Raw genomic sequence first — 10993 nt, 5'->3', positions numbered from 1 at the left:
TCTTCTGAACGTCACAAGTCCAGATCCAAATCTGATGAAGAAATGGAGGTTCAGGAGCCTTCACAGAGGTCTCGAAGTAGCCGCTCCAAGTCTTCTGAACGTCACAAGTCCAGATCCAAATCTGTTGAAGAAATAGAGGTTGAGGAGCCTTCACAGAGGTCTCGAAGTAGCCGCTCCAAATCTTCTGAACGTCACAAGTCCAGATCCAAATCTGATGAAGAAATGGAGGTTCAGGAGCCTTCACAGAGGTCTCGAAGTAGCCGCCCCAAGTCTTCTGAACGTCGCAAGTCCAGATCCAACTCTGTTGAAGAATTGGAGGTTCAGGAGCCTTCACAGAGGTCTCGAAGTAGCCGCTCCAAATCTTCTGAACATCGCATGTCTAGATCCACATCTGTTGAAAAAATAAAGGGCAAAGATTCTTCACCGAGGTCTCGGAGAAGCCGCTCCAAATCTGCTGAACTTCAAAAGTCCAGATCCAACTCTGTTGAAGAAATAGAGGTTCAGCAACTTTCACAGAGGTCTCGAAGCAGCCGCCCGGAGTCCTTGGAATGTCAAAAGTCTAGATCGAAATCTGTTGAAAAAATAGAGGGCAAAGATTCTTCACCGAGGTCTCGAGGTAGCCGCTCCAAATCTTCTGACGGTCACAAGTCCAGATCCAAATCTGTTGAAGAAATAGAGGTTGCGGAACCTTCACAGAGGTCTCGAAGTAGCCGCTCCAAGTCTCCTGAACTTCAAAAGTCCAGATCCAAATCTGTTGAAAAAATAAAGGGCAAAGATTCTTCACGGAGGTCTCGGAGAAGCCGCTCCAAATCTGCTGAACTTCAAAAGTCCAGATCCAAATCTGTTGAAAAAATAGAGGGCAAAGATTCTTCACAGAGGTCTCGGAGTAGCCGCTCCAAATCTCTTGAACTTCAAAAGTCTAGATCCAAATCTGTTGAAAAAATAAAGGGCAAAGATTCTTCACAGAGGTCTCGGAGTAGCCGCTCCAAGTCTCCTGAACTTCAAAAGTCTAGATCGAAATCTGTTGAAAAAACAAAGGGCAAAGTGTCTTCACAAAGGTCTAGAAGAAAACGCTCCAAATCTTCTGAACGTCACAAGTCTAGATCCAAATCAGTTGAAAAAGTAGAGGGCAAAGAGTCTTCACAGAGGTCTAGAAGCAAGCGCTCTAAATCCTCTGAGCGCAAACCACAAAAACATGATAGCGAATCGCGGTCTAGACGAAATCGGTCTCGGTCAGTAACACGTAAAAGAGTGTCAAAATCTAAATCTAATCATCGGTCTCGGACACGCTCTCTGTCACGTTCAAGACACAGAAGGAGGACTCGGTCAAGATCAGTGTCAAAAAGGAGACGGTCTTTATCAAGAGAGAGACACAAAAGATCTCAAAGGAACAGATCAAGGTCTGCTGATAGAAGAAGAAGAAGATCAAACTCAAGGGATCACCGAATAGTGCTCAGGTTACGGACCAGAAGTCGAACACCTATTCGACGAAAACGGTCTAGGTCAGTGGGAAGAAGACGAAGCTCTAGCAAATCACCAGTTCGACTAAGAAGATCAAGATCACCTGGGAGAAGAAGATGCTATAGCAGATCACCTGACCGTCAGAGAAGGTCCAGATCTTCCGATAAGTTTTCAAGCAGATCACCTAAACGTCTTACAGACTTAGGTAAGTAATGCTCTTATCGTCAGTCATTTTCATGGCTGTGTAGTGTTGACCTATGTAAACTTTGTTCTGCCTCTGATGAAGATAATAGAGTGAAACCCTAGCATTCATCAGGAATCTCTTCTAAGCAATTGTTTAATTTTAATAACAGACTTTTTGTTGGCATGGAGTATGCACTTTTAGGGGATTCAAGAGGATTCGAGTGTGTAGTTTGATTGAAAATGCAGCAGAAAAATGTGAAGGGTACAGGATTTTACAGGTTACTCCACATAGGCAGACCCCTGCACTCATGATGAACACTGAGGCTGAGAGTCTTCAGGTGCAAGTGCACAAGGATTTGCCCACACATTGTAATTGTAGTATCAAGGCCTTAATGTTTTTGTTAAGATGCAGTGATTCACCAGATTCATTTTTTCCCCAAGAGCATATAGTACATTATTTAAGAAAATGGAAAACAAAATATACATGTGGGAGTCCTCTACAGTCAGCATAATGTTTCTTTGCCAGTCATATTAATTCTCTTACCTCATTCGCAGCTTCTCTGTTGCTGTTCAAAACTACCTCCTACTTTATATGAAAACAGGCAGGACTGAGCAAGTAATCTGATTAACAAAGGATGTGAACTGGAGGATTCATGTGATGCACTCCAAATTTCCATGGGGCTTGAGGAGGAAAAATCTAGTGACTCTTCCTTACTTCCCTTAGGAGCTGAGCTTCCCTGTATTGAAACTATTTCTTTTAAGTTAGAACCGTTTAAGGATGCTGGGCTGAAATCACTGAGCATATTGAATAGATCTACTCACTTTGCCACCATGCATAGGTTGTCAGTGTTCCTATATTCTATTCTGTATCACATAGTAAGGTGGCAATATTTGGATGCAACTAGCTGGTTCCCAAGTTGTTGAGCAGAAATCCATTATGTTAACTACACGTTTCCACATAAGACTGGTGACTGAGGCAGCCTTAGTCAGAGGCAAGACTCAAGACACCTGGGATGTTATTCCAGATGCTGGAAAGCTGTAGTATGGAAGTTCATTTGCTCCTCATTGATTGCTGCCTGCATCAGGAATGACTTCCAGATCAAGATGTGGAAGACGACTTACCTAGAAATGTGAGGAACTTAAACTCTTTATTGAGGGCATGACCATAACCAAACATCACATATATGATTATAGCACTGAAAACAGCTCTTCAACTGTGTGGCAAGATGCAACAGATTTTGAGACTCTGATATGACTGGGGGGGGTGTCTCTTTACGCAAAAATGGAGACCAACCAAAAATTAAGGCTAAAAACAGTAATATCACACATTGTTTTCTTGGATCCTCTGCCTCTTTCCTGCCACAAGGAGCAGAGCTTCAATTTAATTTTTATCTTTGGGGAAGAGGAGGAATCCCCACTGTGAAGAATTGTAGTGAGGAGTTGATATTTCTTGAGTTTCTTTTTTGCTATTGGTTATTTAGATGTAATAGTTATTTTGGTAGCTGAAAGAAACTTCAGTATACTCCCACCCTAAAATAAATAAGTCATTTATATATTTTCTTTGGTTTATCTGTTCCTATCCATTCTCCCTGATTTTTGGAATAGTTTTGTTTCTGTTCCTTGTGTGTGCTCTGCTTCCTGACTTCACCTTGGGCCACATCTTATGCCCCTCACTTCACTCCTTTGTCTTTTCCCTCTCTCAGCCAGCCATACTACAGGTGCTAGAGTAGCTTTATATTCACGGCATTTGGGGAGGGAGGCAGATTATTAAATTGTTCCCAACCCCAGCTAGTCTCATTGCCTGAAGAAATGAGAGGATGAAGAGTTGAACAGCTCAGCATGCTGCCTTGTCCCATCCATTCCACATTGTTGGAGCCAGTGGAGGGAGAAAATATCCGGAAACAAGAGCTGGTTTAGCATGAGCAGAGATGTAGCCCCTACTCAGCATGTTCAGCTTTCCCTGGGGGAGTGAGAGTGCTTTTCGGGGAGGTGAGCTTCTGCCGCTGCAGTTTCACTTAAAGCTTCACTTGGAGGCCTTTCTGTAGCTGCAAGCTATGAAGCTGTGTGATCTTTTTCATTGCTTAAAAAGTAAGGGGAATCCCATCCTGATATGTGAGGGTTTACCTGTGTAACTCCTTGCTTAAGGTGGTGATACTTCATTTATTTGGTTGTTGCAGGATTTTTTGGAAAGTGGTTTAAGAGTCACAATTATTAGAATACACAGATATGCTTCATGTATTTCCATTACCTGACTCATCTACACATTAGAAGCCACATTTATTTTCCATGAAAAAGCAAAATCTTGTCATGTTTAAAATTTTTTAATATGTAATAATTTTCTTAACAGTTTGAGATATATATTCATAGTGTTTAACCTATGACATAAAATGCTTGTTAAATTCCTGATTGTTTTGGTTATAGTCGGTATATTTAATATTGTCCTTTTTAGTTGACTTTCAGTGTTTTGAGATATTATTTCAAGGAATAGTTTAAAAGTGAGCTGCAAAGGATTTCAGAAAAATTGGGCTTGTGCCCCATTTTTGTTTCTTTATGACTTCTTCTTTCCCCCTCACTTTTACCTGAGAAATATCAGAAATGTCAACTCTGGTCTTCTATAGTTTTTGTGGGAGTACCTTTCACATGTCTTAGAGGATGAATATTGTGAACGTTCACCTTAATATAAGAGGCCATGATGTTGAATCTTTAAACAATGTCTCCAAAATGTTAGTCAATTAAGTTAAATAGGCATCGACCAAAATACATACACACACACAAACACACCCACCCACCCACTCACCTGGAATTTTAGGTATTCTTAAGGACTTTTTCCCTTCTCAGTTCATGTTTTCTCACTCTTGTAAAGTTTTTGTTTCGCTGTTTCTCAAGTCACACAGACCTGAATTTCTAAAGTAAAAACCAAGCAGAAAAAACTAACACTCTTTTTTTTTTGGGTGGGGGGGTGGGGAAGGAACCCTTTAGGCCTTTATACACCATAAAGAAGCAAAAATAAAAAAAATGCACAGACCCAATTTTTTCCTCCTATGCAAGTCTCTTTAATTATATGCCTCCTGTGATATGAAGGAAAAGTGAATGCAATGTTCCATGTTACTTTTAAATATATATAAAGTGTGAATAATATTTTGTGTATGTGTGTGTGCTGTTTTTACTTTCATAAAGTTTGGTTGGCCTGGTGGAAAAACTGATTTAGTATTGCAACTGGTCCTAAAATTATTACCGTATATACTCGTTCATAAGCTGAATTTTTTTAGTAAAAAAAGGGAAGCACCAGAGAAGGGGGTCGGCATATGAACGGGTATAGAGAGGGAGAGGTGGGACACAGCCCCTCCCCCCAACAGAGGGAGCAAGGAGAGGCAGCACAGCCAGCAGAGACGAAGGGAAGAGGCGGGGCCAGAGTCTCTCCGCTTCTGGCCACGCTGCTCTCCCCCCAGCCTCTGGAGCAGCTGCAGCTCCAGGGCTGGCAGGCTGCAGCCGTGTGCCGCTCGGCCCTCCCTCCCCCCCCAGAGCAGGCTGTGGCCACGCTGCCCGGCCTGCTGGAGCATGCTGGGGCCGTGCCACCCGGCCCAGCCTGCTGGAATATGCTGCAGCCGCACTGCCCGGCCTGCCGGAGCAGCTCCAGCCAGGCCAGAGACATCCTCCCCAGTTAAGGTGGGAAGGGATGGGATGGGATGGGGACAATGTGGGGGTCCTGGGCTAGGGGTGGGGTCATGTGGGGGGTGGTCACAGGGGTTACTTCCCTGACTCCCAGCTTCTCCCCCACAAAAAATTTCCCCACCAGTTGCTGTCCCAGCCCGTGAGGGTAAGCAGCTGGCGCGCCGGGACACTTTGTTTACTTAGGTTTACCTCCGTGCCTGCGGACGCTCGAGGTAAACAAACCATCTCAGCCCACCAGTGGCTTATCCTGATGGCCTGGGAGTCAAAGTTTGCTGACCCCTGAATTATAGGGTCGGTTTATAAACGGGTTATAAAAATTTTCCATTTTTACATATCCATCTTGAGGGGATCGGCTTATAAACGAACCGGCTTATGATCGAGTATATACGGTATATATGTATGTCTATACATATACGTTAGCCTTTAGAAATCTTTAAAGGCCCACTAATTAATATTTAATATTCTTATAGACAAGGCCCAGCTACTTGAAATAGCCAAAGCTAATGCAGCTGCCATGTGTGCTAAGGCTGGTGTCCCCTTACCACCAAGCCTACTGCCTATTATAGCTCCAGCAAAGAAGGAGGAGAAAGTTACTCAGAAGTCAGCAAGAGATACAATAAAGGAGCTCACTGAGGTAAGGAAATGAAATTTGAAAATAACTAACCACCTGTTACTGTTAATAACTAGGTGTCTGGTCAAGCTGTAATTCTGTATGTTTAATTCTCCTGAAAGTCTGCTTGTGGGAAGACTGCAAGATTGAACCCTAATTGTTTATCATGTTTTCTTCACAACTTATATTAATATTGAAAATTTGATATTTGTCATCTTATAGCAGTCAGTCACTGACTTTTATAATTTAAAAATATAAAAATTTCACACTTTTTACTCTCTGAATCAAATTTTATCCTTTACTGCACATGTTCAGCTCCTCTAGATTTTGGTGAGACTTACCTATGCATACCCATGGACAGAATTTGATGATTAAAATTATGACCTGTACCAGTTGCAGTATATTAAAGTTCTTTTTGTTCAGATCACGAAAGAAATCTTTGCACCTTGTTTCTTCTGTCACAGGAAACTTCATGCTGTCTGATTTTGCTAAGTTCTGGGATGTGTTCTCAAGTTTTCACACTGAAAAATTTCTATTCAAAGATGCCATTGTGTCATTTTAAAAACTATCACAGTTCTGACATCTAAGCTTTTTTATGAAATAAAATAATTTTAGTGTTCATGGAAAAGATGCCATTTCACATAAATAAAGACTGAAATTTGACTATCCACATATTAAGTATAACACGGTATAGTGGCAGTGCAGGCTTCCCCCCCATTGCCCCACGACACAGATGTGCTTGAACCTTGACTTGGAGGGACTTGACACAGATAATAGCACAGTCTCCAAGTATATTCAGTTTTTGGTTTCTGCTGAGACTGACAAGAAGTGTGCCATTGCAATGGTAGTTTTTGTGGTATGGCTCCTTCTCAACTCCGAATAGGCCATCAAACAATCATCAAATGGTTATAACTTCTGATTGCGGTTGATATGAACTGGAGTTGAACCAATAAGTTATAGATGATTGGCTCTAAATCTTTTTACCAATCCCCTGAGCCATGTAATGTCTCCAATTTGTTACTAATATATAATGATGAATGGTGACATTGCCACTATTTTCTTTGCTCCTTTTCATGACAGAAAAACACCATTAATTATTTTGGCTGTCAGAATTTCCAACTTTATAATGTTCTCAAACTCACCTCAAACCAATGCAGTTACAGATACCTCTGGAGCAAAAAGTACAAGCCAGTCTATAAGTAATAAATAGTAATTTGTTATTAAATGCTAGTCCACCAGTTGTTTTCAGGAAAATATTTGTTCTCTCATATTCCAGTCATAGTGTTACTGCCTACCCTAAAGTTGCTTTTACATATTCTTGGAAGAGTAACAACTTGGACTGCCAAATAGATTTATTTTTAGCACCTCCCCACTTACTGTACATTTTTAGGTTTCACTTCCACAGTATGCAAAGTGGGATTGTCCTGTTCAGTTTTTCTAACTTGCAAAACATTTCAGAGGTGTCCTAGTCTTTCTTTTAAAACTCTTGCACCTGGGAAGATTTCTGCACTGCCAGTGAAAACCAGTAATTGTTTCTTGGGTTTTTCCTTGCAGTCATTTTGTGTGGAAATCTTCTTGCAGGTCAACTAAATAAGTGAGCTGTCTTCTGTTATTATTATTTATTATTTTATTTTATTTATTACTACTACTACTACTACTATTATTAAACACTTATGTTGTGGTGCCTAAAAGCCCCAATCAGGAGAGGGGCCCCATTGTCCTGGGTGCTAGTGCTGTACAAGCACATAATAAGAGACAGTCTGTGCTTTTGAAGAGCTCATAATTTGAGCCTTGGATCCTGCAAATAGCTCCATGCAGCCCCTTTGATTATAGTAGGGCTCTCGATGGATATAGGAGTAGGGCTCAAAGCCTATCTAGACAAGATGGACACACTTCAATGGATAGAGAATGTACAAGTAAATGGCAGAGGTATACGTTCATGCTAGTTGAATTTTTTTTAAAGATTTCCCCAAACGATCAACTCCTCCTTTATAATTCCTTTATTCCTGATTTTAAATATTTATTTCAACGAATTTGTCATTGTAGAAATAGGGAATGTTTCTGTTCAGATGTTCAGATTGATTCAGAGTTATTTTTTGGTAGAAATGCAAGAAGATTGCACAAAGCACAGATGACGTGATCGTGAACAAGCCTCATGATTCTGATGAAGAGGAGGAAGAACGCCCTTTCTACAATCATCCTTTTAAACTCAATGAACCTAAACCCATTTTTTTCAACTTAAATGTAAGTACTTTAATCAATTATAGATTATAAATGTTAATTTTGTTTTATTTTAGCACATTTATGTAGGTACAGGAAAAACAAATTTGGTGACCCTTATCAATGGAGGAAATTTTAGTTTGTTACAGAATTATAGTTTTTATCTTGACATGGATTTGCAATGGAATGTTAACAAAATTTCAACAACAACATACCTACTTGAATGCCATAGTAAGAGACTGGTCAAAACCCAGTGAAGTCCATGGCCAAGTTAAGAGAAACTTTTGGCGCTAGATTAAAACTCACTATTTTTCTTTCTCCAGCAGTTCACACTCCATGCCAGGTTCCAGAGGCAGCTGGCACTTCCTTGCAGGCAGCTTCTTTCCTGGCCTGGGCAAGCTTGTTCCCCTCCTGATTGGGGTGGGGTGGGAGGGGCACTGGTGGTGAAAACAACTCTCTTTCTCCCCCCCCCCCCCCAGGTCGGGGGAGGGGAGCGTGAAAACAGCACCTCTGGCTTTCGGGAAAGCAGCACAGACCCCAGTGCTGCTCCTGCTCTGGCTGTCTTGGGCTGGCAGCGGGGGTCACAGCTTTGCCTGCGAATTTCAGTGTCTTCAGCGCCTACACCTAGCTGTAAGTGGGTGCCCGTCATGTAGGGGTTGGGGTGGGGACAGACTGCCTAGATGTGCCTACCTTTAAGATGCAATACAGGCAAAGTACAGTATTTGCCTTTATTCTTTAAAAAAAACAAAAAAAAAACCACCACACCTGGGCTGGTAATGAATGCTGTATATTATTGAGGTCGCCTGACACTTCCCATTATAGGATCATGTTTTCAGTTGCTTATAACTTTGCCAAACTTTAAGCATTTGGGCTGAAGTTTTCCATGCCAGATGGCTGCCTAAGGCTGAATATACTTTTCTGGAAAATTTCAACCAGAATGGTTAAGCTGTTTCTGAGAATTGAACCTAGGGAAAAAACACTTTTTTTGCCCATGTTAGAAGATTCTGGCAACCGTTTAGGTTTTCTTGTTATTTTTTGAAAAAAGAACAGGAGTACTTGTGGCACCTAAGGTGCCACAAGTACTCCTGTTCGTTTTGTGGATACAGACTAACACGGCTGCTACTCTGAAACCTGTTATTTTTTGAACAGCTTTAGCACCCCTATGCTTTAAATCAGAGACTTGAAATTTAGCAGGGATGTGGCCTTTGTATCAGGGATGAATGTGCCTCTTGCTGTGCCCTTGAAAATCTGACCAAATATGGCCAAATTATAACACCTTGACAAATCTTACTTCATACATGCTCAGTAGAGATTTTTTCATATTTTATCTAAAATCTCTGAAGATTTCATCCTTATTGAGCATGACTGAATCTCTCTCCGCTCCTAGTGCTGACTAGGCTTCACGGTATGGCAATCAAAGTCCTGAAGAATATAAAAAAATGTACAATTAAATGAAATATTATGTTTTTAAGGCTGGTATTATTTGTTACCCAGATAAAGCTCAGAATAATAAATTAGGCAATGTAACGGTGTAGAGATAGATACATATATACAGAAAGCTAGCATGTAGCCTTGCATAATTGCTGCTTATTTAATACAGCCCTTATGCTGGCAGCAAGTACTGTATATACTTGTTCATAAGCCGAATTTTTTTAGTAAAAAAAGGAAGCACCAGAGAAGGGGGTCGGCTTATGAACGGGTATAGAGAGGGAGAGGTGGGACACAGCCCTTCCCCCCAACAGAGGGAGCAAGGAGAGGCAGCACAGCCAGCAGAGACAGAAGGGAAGAGGCGGGGCCAGAGTCTCTCCGCTTCTGGCCACACTGCTCTCCCTCCAGCCTCCAAAGCAGCCGCAGCTCTGGGGCTGGCAGGCTGCAGCTGTGCCGCTTGGCCCCCCCTCAGAGCAGGCTGCGGCCGCGCCGCCCGGTCTGGCCCGCCGGAGCAGTCTGCGGCCGTGCTGCCCAGCCTGCCGGAGCAGCTCCAGCCAGGTCAGAGACATCCTCCCCTGGTCCTTCCCAGATAAGGTGGGAAGGGATGGGATGGGGAGAGTGTGGGGGTCCTGGGCTAGGGGTGGGGTAATGTGGGGGGTGGTCACAGGGGTTATCCCCTGACTCCCAGCTTCTCCCCCCCAAAAAAATTTCCCCACCAGTTTCTATCCCGGCCCGTCAGGGTAAGCAGTTGGCGCGCCGGGACACTTTGTTTACTTAGGTTTACCTCCGTGCCTGCGAATGCTCGAGGTAAACAAACCATCTTGAACCACCAGCGGCTTATCCTGATGGCCTGGGAGCCAAAGTTTGCTGACCCCTGAATTATAGGGTCGGCTTATGAACGGGTTATAAAAATTTTCCAGTTTTTACGTATCCATCTTGGGGGGGTTGGCTTATAAACGAACCGGCTTATGATCGAGTATATACGGTACTTTATAGTTTAGAATGCAAATATATTTTTGTTGGTTTCATGTTTTCATATGCTCAAAACTTTCTGAAGTATTCACCTTTGGGGTAAAATTTTCCCTGTTTGGCTTCTCCCCAAAAGTGGATTTTTTTTATTTTTTGAAAGATTGAAGAAAATACCTTCAGCTGTTTTTTCAGGTTTGAATGAGTGGAAAGAAAATGAAATATAGAACATTTTTTCCACTTTAAAACATTCTTGAATATGTGGAAAACTTGTGACTGCAGTTTGGAATGGTCTTACAGAGAGTTTTCGGTATATTTTTTGCCAAGTTATCTACCATGTGGACACTCTTATTTTGGAGTAAGAGTGGCTTTTTTTTTCGGCTTAGTTTAAATCCCTTCCAAAATGAATGTCCAGAATAAGTCTGTCCACACAAGGAGTAATACCAATATAAC

The 10993-nt window shown here is 42.0% G+C and overlaps 1 protein-coding gene across 1 annotated transcript in view; it reads left to right on the top strand.

Annotated features, from left to right (window-relative positions):
* Positions 1–10993, top strand: part of SON (SON DNA binding protein) — a 55754-nt gene that overhangs the window by 13157 nt on the left and 31604 nt on the right. Inside the window, exons 3-4 of the mRNA XM_029911595.1 lie at positions 5787–5950; positions 8030–8170. Of these exons, the coding sequence (XP_029767455.1) occupies positions 5787–5950; positions 8030–8170 (305 nt within the window). The remainder of the gene's footprint in view (positions 1–5786; positions 5951–8029; positions 8171–10993) is intronic.

This window comes from Terrapene carolina, unplaced genomic scaffold (genome assembly GCF_002925995.2).
Source record: "Terrapene carolina triunguis isolate 2854851 unplaced genomic scaffold, T_m_triunguis-2.0 Scaffold31, whole genome shotgun sequence".
Classification (NCBI taxonomy): Eukaryota; Metazoa; Chordata; order Testudines; family Emydidae; genus Terrapene; species Terrapene triunguis.
This window is presented reverse-complemented; position numbering and strand designations above follow the sequence as displayed.